Genomic DNA, 20,636 nt, shown 5'->3' on the forward strand with positions numbered 1-20,636 from the left:
GAATAATGACAACGATTGTTTGATTTATTGCTTTTGACTGAGTGAGGTCATACCCAGCTTTTGTTTGGTTATAGGACTTTGACATTTTGATTCAATTTAATTCGTCCAATTCATTTCAAAGGCCCTGACTCTCTGTGGGAAGCCTTTCCACTTGACTAAAGAGCTCACAATGATTAAGCCTTAGTCTTTTTGTATTGAGCGAAAAATCGCGGAAATTGTGGTTTTTATCGTCTTTATTAGCTCATTATTTCTCTCTATGACGTGGGGCGTCCTTTGGTAAAAATTGATTTCCAGTATGTCGGCTCTAATGGACGGTCTAACCAGCAGGTGGTGCATAAATCGCGTAATAATGACGATTCAATGATGGCAGCTGAAAGCATGTTTGCGTCAGAAGAGAAGGTGACGTTTTTTTAAATTAAAAATCAGTTATCAATGGATATGAGATAGTTAACAGCTTAACAAAAGGCAAACAATGCGTCAATGTAAAAAGTTTAAATCAGGTCATACGAAGTGCAAGCACATTATCGCAGGCAAACGCGAGATTTCCAATTTGAGCAGGTTTGTAAATTGCGTCGGTCGGCGATAGGTGATGGAATCTATCCACAGAAATTTCCTTTTTTAAATTTTCACCGCTAACCTTTAGCACCATCATGCGGACGTTCCAATAAAGTGAAACGCTGCATAATATGCGGGGATGAAAGTTTCAATGTTTCCATTCTCTTAGTAATTAAGTTCTTATGGCAAAGATGAAGGGCTTTTAGTTTTTTTTGCTCCGGAAAATTCACAGGAAACCTCGGCGACTCTACCAGCTCCATTATTTTTGCCAGAAGAGCGATTATTCTTGAAACTAGGCCTAATGGACGAACACAGTGAAGTACAATTTTCTGGATGAAACAACGACTTTCTCCTCGTGATCTCAAAGCTGTCCGTCCTAGTCACAACAACTAGTCGTTTGTGAAAGATTTTATTCGACACGAAATGAAAGACTCGAAAAGGAAAATATTTGAAAGAAGCATAAACAATGACGTCACAAGAGGTCTCGGGGCAGTCGGTTGCTTGAGGATAGATTTCTATGGAAGCAGAAAAATTTCATTGCGTAAGTTGCATTTTGGCTCACAGCTGTGTTAGACCTCATTAAAAGCTTAAAACTGACAAGGGTCACCAGGGCATAGAAATAAACCAACAAGCCAGACTTAGCAGGGCAAGCTGTTGACTGGAACAAACTTTCTGATAAGACCTGAATTTATCCTTGAGCATTATGGCGCTACGATTCTGGAATCGATATTGGTCGAGGATCATCGCCCAACATCCCTTGCCGTACCTCCGGACCCCTTTGATCAAGTTCTCCTCCTCCCAGTCCGTCCAGGGCTGAACAAAATTTTGAGAAAATCTTATTTCCATGCTGCTCCGTTTAAAATTATAAGATTTCCACAAAAAACTTTTCGCTCACTTTCTTCGTGCGAGTTTTCGAACGACTCGAAGCGAACAGAGGAGTCGGCTCTTCTTCGTCCCACTTCAGGGCTTCCCCAGAACCATCCCATATTCTCCGTTTTCTCACTTGAAACAGAGGTGGTTAATAATTCTCATTGTTCTTTCATTGCACTGGCAGCGATTCAATATTCGTGCCTCACCAGTGGTCCAGGACCAATGGGCTGGATATGTATTCTACTAACACTGGTCATATGCGAAATAAATGTAATTGTTTATTCGCTCGACTGATAACCACATGCCGGGACTTACCCTTCTTTGCCGATTTGACAGGACTCAAAGTTTTCCCCCCACTTACAGGACTCATGTCAGCTTCATTGTCAACGAGCAAGGTCTCCTTGGGTTCGGAATTATTTGGCAAACTGTTGCCACTTTCACCAAGATCTTGCAAAAATTTTTTGACCAACTCAAACTTCGAATTATTCTCAGCATAATATCTCACTTACATTGACACTAACAAATGGCAATTCCCTACCAGGTGGATAGTCTTCATTAAGGCTTGTATTTTCCTCTAATAATTTGTCGTTCCTGGGCAATAGACATCTTACATCACATCTCGTTTTTTAATAATACATTTAATAAGATACGCACTTTACAGAAATGTGTCAGTTTTATAGAAAATAGATAGAACAAGAAATCGACGTACTTGTTGATATCTTTCAAGCAAATTGTGGGAGTGCCTAAATAAAAATTAGAGAACATTGTGATTCAAGTAAAGTGACAAGTTTTAAAAAGAAATCTGACTCACTTGACGTAGAAGCAAAGGCATCAGTGCCGTGGGATAAAGTAATTGATGACCTGGATTGTTCCAATCTATCGTCAAAATAGATGAAAATAACATCGTATTAATGAGGTTAAGAAAATAATTTTTACCGAAACTTATGAAACCGCAAAAAATGGATAAATAAAAACTTGAGCTTAATTTAGAATTAATCTCATAGCTCATAAATCATAACCTGTACCTTTCAGATGACTTTGACAGCTTTCCTGCACAGAAATGAACACATGACACAGAATATTTAACGATTAGGCAGGAAAATACTTCACTGGCAATAAGATATTCATTGGTTCCAGGCCGATTCAACCCACAAACTATTAAACTAAGAATGAATTTAGGACGACCCAACCAACGACCATGGGTTGAAATGTCCTAATCCTCACCAAATATACCTGATGCTGCCAATTTGTTGAAGGCATTTTTTTTGCACTATCCCTTGAATCACAACTGATCCGCAGGATACTAAAACATCGCCTTTTTCTTGAAGAGTTCTCCATCTAAACATATATACATAGCAACATGAGTATGCTCTGTGTAAGTCATGTACGATACCAGTGTTGTATTGGCTTGAGTCATCTTTAGTTACATCCTCACTTGACTTCACTCGAGTCTGGTTGACATTCACGACGGCGAAAAATTTTAAGCAACAAAATCAAATATTTTACATTTTCAAGTAAAAAATATTTTGTAAAATACCTAAATAAGTTTAGGTAACAAATAGGTAATCAAATATTTATCTAAGAAATTACTCTTCTCCAAAAAATATCAACCAGATTAATTTGGAAACAGCCATGATGCTTTGATAACCGGTTTAATGCAAGGCATAGTATGACGTCAGGAAAATCTTCAAGTCTTGAGTCACAACTTGAATAGACTCGATGACACTCAAGTCGTAAAGAAGACTTGGTCACAACACTGATGTACACTTCCACATCAGTTACACGCGTGATAATAAGTGCAACAATAATCATTGGAATGAGTGAATTGATGTCAAGCAAAAGCCACATCAACACCAAATTAAAAAAGTGCCAACTGGTAATTACAACTAAATAAACACAGACAATTATTCCGCAACCGGGAAGTGCAATAAATGTGACCTGTCTTTGAGATGAGCTGGTTTCCGATACGGCGGGAAGTCGAGATGATCGAATATCTTCTTCCATTTGCCTCGACCAAACCTCTTCACTCCAGTGATGAGTTTTGCATCCGAAGTTGGAGAAAACTCCTGAACGAGAGCAAATTAACGATAAGAAGAAGGTTGGTCACTTCCGTGTGCTTCCGTCTCCTCAACTCACATGTTTTTTTCTTTTCTTTGCTGCGACGTAAAACTTTGGACTCAACTTATCAGCGGGTCTGTATGAGAAATATTTGAATGACGTCACGATGACCAGTTGTAGATAAAAATTCACTACAAGCAAATTACTTCTCTTTCGTGTCATTGTCTACGTTCTTAGCGTCATCTTTCGACTCAGCGATTTGGTTTTCCTTGTGAGGCGACTCAGCACCATCATCTTCATCTCCTGCTTTGTTTGATGATGTCACAATAGTTTGGTGATCTCTGTGATTAAAAAAAATATTTCTTTACGAAACTATAACAGAAAATCAATCTGTACAAGCGAGTAGCACGCGGCGTGAATACTTTGTTATTCCTTTGTTGGAATCCTCAAGCACCGATGCGTGGCCATTGGTTGGCTCTGCTTCTGACCGAACAGGACTGGGACTGCAAAAATCGGTGAGAATTTTTTTCTGTGGCCAAATAGAATTCGAACATAAAAGGCAGCACCCAGTGACTGGGGTTGCTCTGCATCCTCACGTCTCTTCCTCTTGCTGTGAAGGCAGCACACTGACCGGGGAAGTCGGACTCATTGAAGATTGCTCCTCATCACTGATTGACTTGTTCCTCGTCGCTCGTGTAGCATCCGTTTCTGATGCAACATTTTTCGTGATTTCTATGTTATCTTGCTAATAACAACCAAAGCATTTTGAACAAACGATAAGATTTGGAATTTTGGATACCTTTAACTTCGATTCTTCTTTCATAATCTTCAACAATCTGAAAGCAAAGATACTCTTTAATATGCAGTGCAGCAATATATTACTAGGGCCATTTTTATTTTGACCTAAAAAAAAATTTTTTTACTTTATTTTTATCAAATTTTGACTTTATTTTGACCTAACGAAATTGCTTATTTGTAGAGGACACAGTTCTTCCTCCAGTTACCCAAACATGATATTTTGTCGATTTCAGACCCAATCGTAATATTTTGTTGAAAAGTCAAGGTGTTTTATGGATTATAAAAAGTGCGTCGTGTTTTTTGGCGATAGATTTAGGTATAGCTTGTGTTATTTTGTCCTTGTGAAAAGGGCACTTTGCCTCGATTTTCTCCGCATGGTAAATTCTAATAAACAGAAAATTAAACAGGGAATGCTTGTTGTTGCTCCAATCTAGCTTGATGGTGTTTACTTTTCCTGTGGCCTTCAACAAAATACTTTTTATCGCACTTCACTATAACCTCGCAAAAATGGCACCTTAAATCACCCCCGGGAGTTGCATTAAATTCATCAGAAAAATCTCGACAAATCTGTCTAAGTTTTGCTGAAGACGATTTAACTTGCTTAGGCATTTTTGTATTACAGAATGTCAGTAGGCTATTCCTAAAATCCAAACTGTTGATCTTCGAAAATACCACGTTTATGAAGTGGAAGTGTTTTATAAGAATTATTTAAATACGTAACGATCAATAAACAATGGTCAATCTGCAATAAAAGTTACTGCTGATCCAAGTGGACATCGTGACTTATTTCCTGCTTTTATAGGTTATATCAGGGCTTCCCATACTGGGGGTCGCGTAACGAACTTCAGGGGTCGCTCAGCGTATACCAATTTTACACGAAGTACAAAATACAATCAAAACAAAATATCGTTCCAGCCTAATCAACATTGAAACCGCCTTGAGACCAGCATGAACAGATATTGAGCCACGGCTGGACATGCTTTGTAGCAGAAAGCAGTCGCACCAATCACACTGAATAAATGTGTGTGCTTTTTTGTTTGCAGTAGCCTACATATGTGTAAAGTAGTAAGTAGGCTTTGAGTTCTGGTTGCTTGAATTCAGTCTTTGCATCTCAATAAATGTCACTAATGAATGACTAATGTATATTTCGCATTGCTAATCAATTTAAACGTGAAGGGTCGCGGAAAACTTCAGAAGTTTGAAAGGGGTCGCGAACAAAAAAGTTTGGGGAGACCTGGGTTATATCACGGGCGCCGAACTTGGGTGGACAGGGTGGATTTTTCTAACAAGTAATAGCGATTTTATGTTCAAAAAGTTATACTGTCAAATCCGGTTAATTGCATTCTGCATAATCAAATAATTCGTTTTATCGCATAAAGGGCGCAAGTCCTAAACCGTAGGCGTAGTCTATCATTTGTAAAGACAATACTTCGGTTTATCGCATAATCCGCATAATTGAATAAAAATGAAGATAATTTATTCCATTATTGAAAAGTTTTTAAAAGATAAAATTGAAAACAAAGCGCACTGGGTGCGCACACGCAATGCGTAAGCTTTGTGACTTGTGGTGCGCTTTGTTACGAAACAATGAAACCAACAATGCTCAATTTAAGCATTAACACGTGGCTGTCAATACGCACACATTAACATTCGCACTGTTTTAGTTTCATTTAAGCGTTGCGTTAAGATGATGCCGTAATATGTGAAGAAATTTTACGAAACAAACAAGTTGAAAAAGACAACAACAATAAAGAAAGCGCAATCGTTGTGACGACACCAAAAAATAAAGAAGTTCTGCATGTACTTCATACAACTCGCCGACGACTACAGTTTGAAGGGGCGGACATGGCCACATTTGTGCGCTTAAAAACACAAATGCAAGAAAGCATGTTTTCATCTTTTGCGTGCTTGAATGAATGAATGATCGCTATACACAATAAACGTTAGTGTTTTGCGTGTTGACGTCTTTACACGTGACCAGCGTCGCACGTCAAGTAAGAAAATAAGTGGAATTTGCACTTTCGCATAAACGCATAATTCGTTTAATCGCATAAAAAGGCTTGGCAAATTGACTATGCAATTAATCGGATTCGACTGATCTGCTTTTGTTGGAAGTGTTTTCCCATCTCTGCCTTTCTCTGGTGTTACGTGTGTACAGACAAACATAATGACCAAAAATAACCTTGGGACGACGCATGCGAAGAGTTTAAAGAGAATAGGGAGAGCAAAACTAGAAGAGGTGCAGAAAATCACGGACGATAAATACAATTGAGCTATAAGTGTTAGGTTAGCATAACCAACAAGTCTAGAATTTTTATATAAAACAAAAACTTGTAGCATGGTTGTTGTCGCAAATAACGTTGATTAGGAGTATATTTTATCTTATTTTGTGGTTTTACAACAATCCTTGACACGGGAAATTCCCAAACATATGAACCCATTAAATTTTCCGCCCTACATTTTGTAAACTTCGGCGCCTATTAGTATGGTTTAATTCGTGCGCAGTTCCTGATTTACAATGCTTCCACGAGGATTTTTACAAAAATATCTCTCAAGAAACACAAAAACTTTGTAAAAAGCCAAATTTTGACAAATTTTGACTTTATTGAAAATTTTGACTTTATTGTAAGTTTTGACATTATTTCGACCAATAAACTTCTTAGAAACAATCCGGTAGGTGCTGAAAACAACTTTATTCTTTGATTCGTGGTCAGACGAGGTCCTTAAAAAGTTTTGACTTTATTGACTTTTGCGGGCCCTAATCATTACTAATTACAACTGTTAAAAAGTTATTATTAATAAAATGGACTAACTCTGCTTATACAAGTTGGAGTGACACTTTCCTGGGCTTGTTCGACAAACTGCGCAGTCTCATTCATAAATCCCTCCACGATCACTAGAAATTTGCTTTTGCTTTCAATGTTGCTATGAACAGCACATTGGTTTGTGTCGGCCAGCACCTACAAATAGAGACATGATCACGGAAAGATTGATATGAAATTAAACGATGGCATAATGCACCATAAATTGCATTTGCTACATAGAGTTAACAGATGGCTACTGAGTGTCACAATTTGCTAAATCGGATTAGTATTTGGCTACCCACACCATTGTCGAAAATGGTTAATTTTTAACACATTTAATGGGTGTTTGTGCTTTGCTATGAAATGAATTATCGTTTAAACTAAAACTTTTAAAATTCGCATTCGTATTACTAAAATCTTTTATAGACACCTTATCAAAAGCAATAACATTTTAATTTGCGTTGTCATAACGTCAGGTTAAATAGGATGTGGCGTGACCTCCTATGTTTTACTTTGAAAGGGAAATTTTTTTATCAAGTTTTTGCCTCACTCGATATTAGTTGATTTTCATATATCATCTTACTTGCCAATGGCTTGTAACGATACATTTTCGGGTAAATATGAAATAATTAGCCGGGAAAGGAAAATAAACTGCATTACGCAACTGACGCAGCATTACGTTCGGCACAGGTATGTTATTTTACCCGCTGAGATATATACACCAAAGCACTGCAAGAAAAGTTGCCACGTGTAAACCTATGGAATGAAGTTTCGCCGGCCTACTCATAATAATTAGTCGTAACAACATGAAAAATTTCAAAATGCAGACTTATGTCCAAAGCCAGCTTACTTCAGAAGAGCCCAATGTCGCGTTTTCCGACAACGCTGGTCCATTTCCCGTGCCCACAAAGCTGTCATCGTCGCAATGTTCTTCCTTTTTATTTTCATCACCTTCTTGTTCCTCCTGCAGAGATACGATTAAACCGGTATGTTTTATTTTTGCCAGTAAAATTGACATTGCCTTTATTATTTTATCGATAAATGCAACCAACACGATGTTTCCTCAAACGGCGGTCAGACTGATTTTGGTCCTCTTCTTTATGATTCCTTCCCGCACAATTCTCTTCCCCTAGAAACGAATATCAAATTATTTAACACACGTACCTGGTTACATAAGTACGTACTCGGTTACACAAGCTAGTGTACAATACCTGATGTCACAAAGTCAACCATCTCGATGTCAGTCATTTGGTTCTTATTCAATGTCTTTAATTTGTTTACTGATTTCACCTGTAGAAATTTACTAATACATTTTTTTGGCTTCTTTTTAGCGAATTGGGAAACATTATACTGTACTCTAACTGTTATTAAGCTCTATCTGATCAACGACTATGGCTGACTTGAAAATAGTTAAAAAAACTGTAAAATTTTCGGTCCAACGTCCAAGCCACATGTGTTCTTTAAGCTGGATGCCAAACTGAACAGCAGTCCATAAATTTGGGTCTTGGTGAGGCAAGTTGAGCAGAAATTTTTGAAAAGCGCAGACATGTACATAATGGGTTCGTTTATGCTCCAGTTAAGTCATTGTATAAAATTACGTTTATCATGACTTTTATTGATGATCAATAGTTGTGAGAAATGAGAATAATGACAACGATGGTTTGATTTATTGCTTTTGACTGAGTGAGGTCATACCCTGCTTTTGTTTCGTTATAGGACTTGGACATTTTGATTCAATTTAATTCGTCCAATTCATTTCAAAGGCCCTGACTCTCTGTGGGAAGCCTTTCCACTTGACTAAAGAGCTCACATTGTGGCAAAGTTCATTAGTTTAATCTAATTTTTATCTACCACCGGGTTCGATTTCCGCGGCGCAACTTAATTGTGCAAACGTAACTGTAACTAAATTACACCCATAAATCCAGTAATTGTGACTTTTATTAAAACTCCCTTAGTCATATATTAATATTTTCTCCGACCTCGCTGTGTGAAAAATATTTCAATTAGGGCCAATTCTTTGTATTGGCCGATAAGTTTGCAAACGTTTGTTAATTTCGACAAGACCTATAGGCTTTTCACTGTGTGCTTTACCCTTGAAAAGCATAAAAAATTCATTGCATTGTTCCATTAAGGCAACATGCGTTTGTGACATATTAGCCTGTGACTGTGTTGATTGACAGTTTTATTTTTTCAAACGATATTAAAATTCGAGCATAAGAGAAAAAAAATACATTTTAGGGGTTATACATAGAAAAGAAGTGAAATTCGGTAGTTTTAAGTAAGCGATATTTGTTTCAGTGGTGTAGGCATTGTTAAATTAATCGTAATAGACAAAAATACCCAAATATTTATTTTAAATTATATGATGTTTACGTAAAGTTTAGGATTTAACCAGTTTTCAGATTTGGGGAATCCCAAAAGCCGGCAAAAGTAGTCTTCTGAAGTCAAAGGCAGTATATATATAAATTACGGTTCCATGACATTTGACCGCGGGAAATCGACCGCGAACAAACTCACCGGGGACAACTGAACGTGACGTAAATTGACCGCGAACAAACTATCCGGGAACAGACTGACCAGAATGAAAATTGACCGGGAGGTAAATTGACCGTGCAAGTGCTGAATTGTTTAATAATTTCATCAAACAACTCGTCTAGACCTGGAAAATGCATGTAACAATAGGAAATCTATGAATAAAGGTGAAAAACCCGTAGGGTCACCCTACACCCTACAAGGGGCCAACAAACCCTACGAGTGACAACCTTGACTGCAATACACATACTAAATTGGCTGGGATTAAAGCTGATGCGCGACTAGATAGTGAATTAGAAATTTGACCTTTTGACGGACAATTTGTCGCCGGTTAATTTGATCGCCGGCCAATTTGTTGCCGGTCAGTTGACCACTACCAGTTGTCGCCGGTGAATATGTTCACGGCCAATTCACGTGATCCCATAAATTACACATTTTATGAGTAAGTAGCCAAATTTAATCTGGAAGTAGCCCAATGTAATCTATAAATAGCAAAAGGTTACCGTAGGTAGCCTAATACTAATCATATTTAGCAAATTGTTACACTCAGTAGCCATCTGTTAACTCTGTGTGGCAAATGCAATTTATGGTGCATTATGCCATCGTTTACATTGGGTACACTCAGTAACCATTTGTTAACCCTATTTAGCAAATGGTTATTCTCAGTAGCCATCACCAGACGCGCTGAAAGGCCTTCTCTTTCTTTGCGGCTTTGGTTCTAAGTATAATTTTGGGCACTGGAATTTTAACCTAGATCGCCGGCCAATTTGTCGCCGGTTAATTTGATCGCCGGCCAATTTGTTGCCGGTCAGTTGATCACGACCAATTGAATTTGTTCACGGTCAATTGACGTGATCCCCCAAATAATAATCCTAATTAGCAAATTGTTACACTCAGTAGCCATCTGTTAACTCTATATAGCAAATGGTAACTGGAATTGTGGCAAATGTAAACCCTAAATAGCAAAAGATTACAATTGGTTGCCAAATGCTAATCCTTTCATTGCCGACACAACAAATACACTTTGTATTGGTTTTCACGTCTTTGCTTTTAAAAATACAGAATTCGTTACAAGTTTAAATCTCCGGGTCGTGGTTAGTACTTTGTGATGCCAATTGCTAATTGTAAAGTATTTCCATAGTGAATTAACCATTCAAGTCAATGCAACTTGAAAATTATATAGTAACTTAACATACCTAATTCGCGCAATGAAATCGCCGATAATTAATTTTTGAGCCTGGATCAAATCAAGAGTTTGCAAGGTTGGTATTCCAGGTTGTGAAACGACTGGAGGTTGTATTAGACGAGTCCCGTACTGCACTTATTGAACCAGCGGTTGGTACAGTCTCAGGAGGAACAATAGCTAAAGCAACTTTACTGTTGTTTCTGATACAAAGGCGGTTATGTAAATCTTGCTTGCATAAAATTTGTGGTTATGGCATGAGGGCATGAGGCCATACCCATGGCAGAGAGTGGCATCATTCCGTTCCTGTTCAGTGTCCCCCCATCAATACAATGTTCATTTCAGCTCCAAAACACTGGAAAACTTCTACGTATCTTTACCCCATATGTTTTTTGTGACCCTCCCTTGCTTACATCTGAACCAGCAATTCCTGCTTTCTCAGGAGAACGCTACAATGTTGCTGTTTCACCGTTTTCAATCAGAATTTCTTTCTTTATTTATTTATTTACTCGTTTATATTCTTCTTTAATCGCTGGTTTGCTTTTATGATGGTGCAGCACTATTCTGTTCCAATGGACGGTGTTTGTCTTTACTTTGCACAGGGTGAACAATGGTGGTTTGTGGACATTTTTGCGTAATGGTTCTTTTAACAACTGCTCTGTTCAAGGGACTTTAATATACCGGTGGCGCGCTTATCATAGACCTGTAGTGGCTTGGGAGCCACATCCAAGACCGATATATCAATTGTGAGAACGTATGCGCCATTTAGTTACTAAAAAATTGTTCATTTACAAAACTGCAATCAGCAATTCTGCAAAGCTGCAATTTGGCTGCAGATGCAAGCTGGCTGCAGCTGCAACTTGCTAAAACTGCAATCGTTATGCAACATTTGGAAATGGGCTCTAAGTAACTTTATGTGAAAACGCCGTTTAGTACGTTACCAGGCGATTTCATAACAACCCTGGTTGAAACTGAATGTAATTCCCATGGCAAACGCTTTGTGTTCATCGTTCGCGCGTTTTGAAATGTTCGTGTATTTTGTGTTGAATATTTCCGTTCAAACCGCTCCACGCTGTTATAAGCTTGAACTTTTGTGCATGTGCTCTCTCAGTCAGAGAAATTGAATCGTACGAACGTATTACGTCAGTCGTGTTAAAAATGTAATTTGTTAGACTTGTGCTAAACGTTGAATGTTAAGTTGTAAACGTATTATAATCGGAATCTGTACAGTTCCTACAATAAAGGATTGCTTCTGGTAAACGGCATCTGTTAATCGTGATAGCTTTCGGCCAGTACCAGTAGTAACACGTTAAGGTTAGAGATTTCTAACCGCACGCAACCACGGAGTCAGATCATTAATTCGGCAGGTAAATTAAGACCGAATAGCTAGTTAAATCAAGCAGTGCCTCCGCAGACCTGTAATTAGTCTACACTTTTCGCTAACTAAATCATTTGTTTTGTCATAAATTAATTCTGGATTGCATACAGTGTCAGTTTTTGTTCCGTTAGATTTAGATCTGCAATTATGTGTACATAGACTTTTTTATATGCCTTACTACGCTTATCGTACTATAGTGTGATGTTACGTACGTACCATAACTTTTTTACAAACTGCTTACCATAAATTTCACAAATGTGTTGACATTTTATAACGAAAGTTTCATCTGGGTGAAGACAACGCTTATGTCTCTAAAGTTTGAACCTTTTTCCAAATTCATTGCCGCAGATTTCACAGGTATACTGGCCTCTAGCAGTTTAAGACGAAAGATGCAAGAGTTTTGTGAACATGCCTTGTTCATGCATACAACCGAAATCACGGTTTTGTGGGGATGGTGGTGTGGATTGCTTTTAGGTTGGCCTAAAGCCAAAACTAACTGTCTTACTGTTAGACTCCTATAGACAATTGTCTTTGACTCCGTTGCGTTTGCTGTCTCTATAATGTTTCTTCAAATCAACACCAGGTTCATAAAGTCTAATACAGTAGTTATATTGTACGAATAGGTTGTATCGAATTAGAAACATTCCCCCCCATCTTTTCACATTTTAAACAAAAGCCATAACTCGAATTCAGTAATGATTTCAATTCCGCATAGTTCAGCAAACAGAATAATCCGAAAATCACGAAGGGAGAAGATAAAACCTAAATTAGCCATTTTTGATCAAACATTAGATTTTATACTCGCCTTATTTACCCACGGGCGCGTGCCATATGTTATTTATGTATTCTTACGTACAAACTATGTCACATCTAACAGTATTCTATTGTCACCGAAGCTCTTGACCGAAGTACCATCAAAACGTTAAAAATACAATATGGTACTTGAAACATTTAAAACTCCTTTGTTTACATAACTGCTTAACCACGAATAATACATCTGATTAAACATTCAATTGCCTCTAACTGGAGGAACACACAATCCCCTTTTTAAAATGCCAATTACATAACTTGTTATAATTTGATTATGTCCAAACGCCACAGTTTCACGACAACATTTCCCAGTTACACCTTTTTGATTAATGGGCCCTTAAAAATTTTCTAAAGCACTACTTGCACAAGGTTCTTTGTTTGTTGCGTTTTCAAAACTTTTCGATTCCTGCTCTGACAAAAACCCATCATTCACAAAAAAACAAAAATTCCTCTTTACTTTTTTCAAAATGAGCAAAAATTGATGAGCTTAAAAAATTGATCAATGAGACAACAATAACACACACAGGGACATAATAATACAAAACATGAAAAATGTAAAGTCTCTGTCCACTAGGCTATTATAAAATAAAACGAACACATTGTACACACGAAATCATCTGAACTGACATTACACACCAGTTTGACCTGAACTAACCCACACCTGCCACACACACAATAAACATTGCTGAGACCACTTCAGTATTGTTTAATTTAATGATGATTAATAACCTATCGAAATGCCTTGCTTGGTTGAGTTTTTAACCTGGTTAAACAATCATTTTAATGTAAATTATAATTATGCCTCAGCGGGATGCGATAAACTTTCCTCACACAAAATGCTTCTAGACATTGATAAAACATGCAAAAGTGGACAAATAAAACACAAACAAATGGATGCAGCATCTGGATGAAAACTTTGTAAATGTTTTTCGATGCTAAGTTTGATCCAAAGACTATTTCAAACTATTTAGATTTCCTCTAAGGAGGTTTAATATGTGTTTAATGCAACCGTCATAAAACATTGTCAATGTCGTTTTCCAGTGTGAATAGTTTCATGACTCCGCAAATTGTTCTTTTGAGAAAAGGAATGCTGACACACTTGGCAATAATATGTTCAATCTCCATTGTGGATTTTCATATGAGCTTTTAAATGGTTTCTTAGGGTAAATGACTTGTTACACACCTGGCATTGATAAGGTCGTTCTCCAGTGTGGATTCTCATATGAGCTTTTAAAGTGTTGCTTTGGGTGAATGACTTGAGACAAACTTGGCATTGATAAGGTCGTTCACTTGTGTGCATTCTCATATGAGCTTGCAAACTTTCACTTCTGGTAAATGACTTGAGACAAACTTGGCATTGATAAGGTTGTTCACCAGTGTGCATTCTCATATGACGTTTCAAATTACAGCTTTGAGCAAATGACTTTTCACATACCTTGCAGTGATAATTACGCTCTCCAGTATGAGTTGTTACATGAGTTTGCAAATTGCTGCTTGTGGTAAATGAGTTGAGACAAACTTGGCATTGATAAGGTTGTTCACCAGTGTGCATTCTCATATGAGGTTTTAAATGTTGGTGTTTAGTAAATAACTTTTCACATAACTTGCACTGATAATTACGTTCTCCAGTATGAGTTGTTACATGAGTTTTCAAATTGCTGCGTTGGGTAAATGACTTGTCGCACACATCGCATTGATAGGGTCGCTCACCTGTGTGAATTCTTAAATGATCTTTCAAGTGGCTTATGTTTTTGAATAATTTATCACAAAATTTGCAGGAAAAATGCTTTTCTTGTCCTTCTTTGTTGAAATATTCTCGTGAAATCCCATCACTAACTGCTTTCAACAAAACGTCAACTTGCATTCCAACTACTTGACGATCCATTGCGTTATTATTATACAACCTTATAACCTATTTTCTGAAAAGAATTTAAAATATTTGAAGGTTTTATTGATAGGAGTAAACTCATATAATGTGTACCTGTTGTAATAAAAATAATTAATCAATCTCAATAATTGTTTTCACAATAAAATTACAAGAGTAAAAAAGCAGTGACTGTCACATATAAAAATGAACATCAAAAAGGTTCCCTGTTGCTTGCAAACTGCCAATTTGGATAAATGACTTGTGACAAACCTGGCATTGACAAGGTCGCTCACCAGTGTGAGTTCTCATGAGTTTTCAAAATTGCTACTAAGGCAAAATGCCTTGTGGCACACATCGCATTGATAAGGTCGCTCTCCAGTTTGAGTTCTCATATGAGTTTGCAAACTGCCAAATTGGATAATAGACTTATGAGTAGGGCCATTTTTATTTTGACCTAAAAAAAGTTTTTTTTGACTTTATTTTTATCAAATTTTGACTTTATTTTGACCTAACGAAATAGCTTATTTGTAGAGGCCACAGTTCTTCCTCCAGTTACCCAAGCATAATATTTTGTCGATTTCAGACCCAAACGTAATATTTTGTCGAAAAGTCAAGGTGTTTTATGGATTATAAAAAGTGCGTCGTGTTTGTTGGCGATAGATTTAGGTATAGCTTGTGTTATTTTGTCCTTGTGAAAAGGGCACTTTGCCTCGATTTTCTCCGCATGGTAAATTCTAATAAGCAGCAAATTAAACAGGGAAGAAGTAATGTAACCCCCTTCACGCTGCATAAGGATTATTTAAATACGTAACAATGAATAAACAATGGACAATTTGCGATAAAAGTTACTGCTGATCCAAGTGGGCATTGTGACTTATTTCCTGCTTTTATGGGTTAATATGGTTTAATTGTGTCGCAGTTCCTGATTTACAATGCTTCCAAGAGGATTTTTACAAAAATAACTCTCAAAAAAAAACACAAAAACTATGTCAAAACCCATAATTTGACAAATTTTGACTTTATTGAAAATTTTGACTTTATTGTAAATTTTGACTTTATTTTGACCTATTAACTTCTTAAAAACAATCCCCTAGGTGCTGAAAACAACTTTATTGTTTGATTCGTGGTCAGACGATGTCCTTAAAAATTTTTGACTTTATTGCCTTTTGCGGGCCTTACTTATGAGTTATGACAAACTTCTATAGACTTCGGCGTAGTTTCAAGATGCAAAATATACGAAATCATTTTAATGAAATTACATACAATAAACCATGCTCAGTTCACTTAAAAATCTTAGAGCAACACATTTAGCAAACTTTGAACATTTGAACAATTCTAGCAGAGTTTAAAGCGAAACAATTCACGTTTTAGCCGAACTCTATTACATTGTAAATTTCCAATTGCGTTTTCCACTACCTGCATCGTACATCTATGCACAGTAGTTCGGTTTAGTTGAATCATTTTAAAATAATCTTTCACTTTAACTTGCTTGCCGACGTTTTCAAAAGTCTCAATTTAGTTAAATTTTGGCCATTTTTAAAAACCATGGTATTGACATAAACAATGTCTAAGCGGGAATGCGCTTAAGCTTTCTCCGCGTAAGGCGTAACAACTGCTCGATCGTGAAAACTGCATGTCGCTGCAACGTCTCTTTGCTAAAAATGTCTTAAACAAAGTTCTGCCTACAGCAATGTATTGTATTTTATTGTATGAATAACGGCAATATTGTAGAAACTTATAATGTTGTAGCATGTATGAGTCGAAATCTATTCAACTTATTGCATCAACATAAACATGAACATAAACAGCTAAGCAAATTACCATGTCATTAAAAATAAACGAAATATAAACGGATGCCGTATAACTTATTTCGCCTTTGGGTTACCAGTTCTAGATTGTCTGCTTAGTTAGGCTACGGTACTTTTCAGCCAACGCATTTTAATTAACCTGCAAAGATTTCTCAAAGCCTACAATTGCACCTAATTAGCAGATTGCGGATGTACCTGCAAAAGTTCCTTTATTTTTGTCAACCGCAAACATCGCACGATCGTCTCAATGATAACGCTAAACTAAAGCCACCATCTCCTTGCTTACATTAGCTATTCGCCAAAAACAGGATTAATAATATTAGATATTTCTTATACGCCGTTATGTTCCAGTTGCTTCTATGGTAGCGCACCACTTCCTACATTATTTACAATTAATTGATCAATATGTAACACCTAATATTGAAAATGCTTAGCTGTAGTAAAAAACGCGAATATCAAAATACACAATTTTTATGAATTTCAGAACTAATGACTTTCAAACAGAGTGTGCAGCCGATTTGTTTTTTACGCGAAACAACGGTCACTGAAAAACAAAACGCAGGCAAAGCAGGCAGCATCAGTCTTAGAAATTAAGGACTTAATTCGATTTTTGTGCAACAGCGGTTTCCACAATACAATCTTTCCTACAGTATATAAAGTGCAGCATTTCTCGGGTGTCAAATACAGTAGATGCGTTTATCTCTTAAGAACGCTTTGAAACCAGTACACTTAATAAATAATCTATAATGTTAATAATTGCAATGGGGACTTATCTACTGCAAAGAACAAGAAGTTTAGATTTTTAACCAGATTTTCGACTGGGACTGCACATGTTTTAAAGAGAAGCTCATTAGCACATAAACGCGCAAATATCAGCTCGAAACTATGCAAATCCGCGCAGTTGCGTACCTTAAAGACAATCTTGCAGTAGAATGATCCTTGCAAATCAAATTTAGGTCACCAACCACGATTTGAATAACGCTGGGCTAACTTCGTCGTAAACGTCACGCAGTTTATATGTTTTGTCAATTCGACTTCTATTGTACAATACACAAAGTGTTGTCTCACAAAGTGTAATAAAAAGTGTTCAGAATTCGAAAGACGTGCGAATATATTAAGGTAGCAAATGCTTCATGTATTACAAATGCCTTGTAACTGATGATTTGAGATATTTGACAATTTTATCAGAGTTTCCACGATGAAAACTTTTTGAAGGCAATTTATTCTAATTTGTGTCTTCTCCTTGTTAAATCCACAATCGCGGCTTAGATATCAAGAAATTAGAATGCGAGCGTCGGCAACAGAATTTGCACCGAACAATTGGACTTAATCGTTGCGCTAACAAGGTGTCAGGTGAGTTACTTGTTTAAAAGTGTCTGGTTGTTGAAAGTGAAAAGCCAATACGTCTCGACGAAATCAACAAATGTTCGCAAAAATTATCGGCCAATACAAAGAATTGGCCCTAATTCAAATTTTTCACACAGCGAGGTGGGAGAAAACATTAATATATGACTAAGGGAGTTTCAATAAAAGTCCCAAATACAAATATGGACTTATGGGTGTAATTTAGTTACAGTTACGTTTGCACAATTACGTTGCGCCGCGGAAATCGAACCCGGTGGTAAAGAAAAACTTTAAAGTAAAGCTTTTAAAACTCGCATTCGTATTACTAAAATTTTTTTAGACACCTTATTAAAAGCCATAACATTTAAATTTGCGTTGTCATAACGTCAGGTTAAATCGGATGTGGCGTGACCTCCTATGCTTTACTTTGAAAGGGAAAATTTTTTTCAAGTTTTTGCCTCATTCGATATTAGTTGATTTTGATATATCATCTTACTTGCCAATGGCTTGTAACGATATATTTTCGGGTAAATATTAAATAATTAGCCGGGAACGGAAAATAAACTGCATTACGCAACTGGTGCAGCATTTCACATTCGGCAGAGGTATGTTATTTTACCCGCTGAGATATATACAACATAACACTTCTGGTCAAGTAGCCAACTCTAAATCAATGGAATCAAATTGCGCGGGCCTACTCATATATAGGCTACTAATTACACTGACACAGCAAGTTACACATAGTATTAATATCGTCAACCACAAAATAACTAATATATGTTTGCTAAATTTATGTTTTTTCCAGCAGACTATCAGCTTTGGTCACAATATTATCTCAAAAATCGTGCAAATTTAACCACAAAATATGTACAATATAGGCTCTTGACAAGCAGCATGCTATTATTAAAAATCAAAGTGTGCCTTTGATTCATGATATATTGCTTATCCTTAGTATATTCTAGACCAGTGGTTCTCAACCGGGGGTCCGCGAAACGTTTTCAGGGGGTCCTTGAGAACTTCGAAATTTGCAACATAAAGTACGAGTTTTTAACATTTATTTGCTGTTTATCATTGCTTTTTGAAATAGGCTGGAACATTTGCTTAATTGCCTATTGTGATGGGACAATACGAAAGCTTATTGAGATTTATCACCCGCAGGGAAGGCCTATTGTGATGCACTAGATTGCAGATTATACGAGAAGACAGATGGATACAGTGATTTTAAGTTGCTGGAGATTGCACATAATCGCTTTCTCAGTTTTAGCTTGTAACTAGCAGCTTGTTGTGAGCAAGGTATAGATAACGCTTTGAAATAAATCAAAATATCCGCATAGTTTGATGTTATTGTGAATGAATAGCGCAGTTGTGCACCAAGACTATTAAGTAAAACTAAGCAAAGCAACATTTAAGTGCAGTCTCAGAACCCTTAGTTTGCTTAAACTTCAGGGGTTCGCCAACTGCTTTGACAGCACCAAAAGGGGTCGGCCAAGATCAGAAGGTTTAGAACCACTGTTCTAGACACTGTATATTAACCTGTAAAATAAATTGTGGTATCTACAGTATTATGTGGTGAAGAAGTGACAACATTCATTCAACATTTTATGGCCTCAAAATCAGTTTTCTGGAAATTGACATGCTTATTTCTTACATTCTAAGAATGGATTATTTCACTGTAAATTTTCATTGATTGATTGATTGATTGATTTTCAAACTTCATTGATTCATGTAAAAAACATTATACAACAAACATATTATACCAAAGTTTAACAAAACAACCATTAACCGACATGCAGATAAGTTAGCTATAAAAGTTAGGCTGCATGCATGTTGCTTGTGGCTCTTCTGGTCGAACTGTAAAATTCCCAAAAAATTGTAAAGGCTACCAAGAGTACCGTTTATGAACGTTTCTGTCTATTCTTTCTTTATTTAGGCCAGCATTTCGTTTATGACGTAACACTACATATAGAATCCGACATTGTTTTCAGGTATAGATTCTATACTCTAAGGCAGGGGTGTGCAACCTTTTGTACAAGAGGGCCAGATCCCAACAACTGGTTGAAACCGCGGGCCACACCTTTTGTCTGCTGCAAATTTGCTACAAAATTAGCCATTGCAGAGTGATGGGTAAATCTGATGTATATTACAATTATTTGCAGAGTGAAAAGTTTGTATCTGAAAATCAGTTTACTGTAAGTCAGTCATTTCAAAGTGCTAGTTAAGACTGTTACATACTTTAGCTACTGTATCTCTCAGACTATTTACTAATTGCTTAACCTTCAATTGCCCTTTCTTACTTATTTAACAGCGTCTACATTTTCCTTGAAATGCTAACTGCTCAGCAATTGACATCTTTGTGAATTGCGTTCTTGCTTTGCACAAGCTAGCCGTTAGGCCCTAATCGTCTGTGTGTGACCCAACAATACCCAACAATAGGGTTTTGTTGCGTCACAGAGATTCAGCCAAGGTTTGATTCAGCACTGCAAGGGGATTGGAATTGATTGCACATAGCAGACTAAACTAAATTAAAACTCGTTTCGCGGGCCGCACACCGTTCAAGATTGTCACTTCTCTGCGGGCCGAATATTTTGCCTTTGCGGGCCGCATTTGGCCCGCGGGCCGCGGGTTGCAC

The 20,636-nt window shown here is 37.0% G+C and overlaps 2 protein-coding genes and 1 long non-coding RNA gene across 4 annotated transcripts in view; all 3 read right to left on the bottom strand.

The window, feature by feature from the left end:
- Window positions 1-987: 987 nt before the first annotated feature.
- Window positions 988-20,636, bottom strand: part of LOC143450384 (uncharacterized) — a 63,285-nt gene continuing 43,636 nt past the window's right edge. For both annotated transcript variants that reach the window (XM_076950905.1, XM_076950904.1), the window contains exons 16-19: window positions 1,741-1,872; window positions 1,451-1,557; window positions 1,238-1,368; window positions 988-1,070 (exon numbers count right to left, since the gene is read on the bottom strand). In XM_076950905.1, the coding sequence (XP_076807020.1) occupies window positions 1,028-1,070; window positions 1,238-1,368; window positions 1,451-1,557; window positions 1,741-1,872 (413 nt within the window). In that variant the 3' untranslated portion in view covers window positions 988-1,027. The remainder of the gene's footprint in view (window positions 1,071-1,237; window positions 1,369-1,450; window positions 1,558-1,740; window positions 1,873-20,636) is intronic.
- Window positions 2,686-3,572, bottom strand: LOC143450390 (uncharacterized). The gene is made up of 3 exons (XR_013114689.1): window positions 3,562-3,572; window positions 3,364-3,491; window positions 2,686-2,763 (listed from the first exon to the last, which is right to left on the bottom strand). It is a non-coding gene; the product is annotated as an uncharacterized LOC143450390 (long non-coding RNA).
- On the bottom strand, window positions 13,370-14,899 carry LOC143450387 (uncharacterized). Its single transcript, XM_076950908.1, has one exon. It carries the CDS (start codon window positions 14,871-14,873, stop codon window positions 14,103-14,105), a length of 771 nt encoding a protein of 256 aa, XP_076807023.1. The 5' UTR covers window positions 14,874-14,899; the 3' UTR covers window positions 13,370-14,102.

The sequence above is a fragment of the Clavelina lepadiformis genome, chromosome 3 (genome assembly GCF_947623445.1).
Source record: "Clavelina lepadiformis chromosome 3, kaClaLepa1.1, whole genome shotgun sequence".
In the NCBI taxonomy this organism is placed as follows: Eukaryota; Metazoa; Chordata; class Ascidiacea; order Aplousobranchia; family Clavelinidae; genus Clavelina; species Clavelina lepadiformis.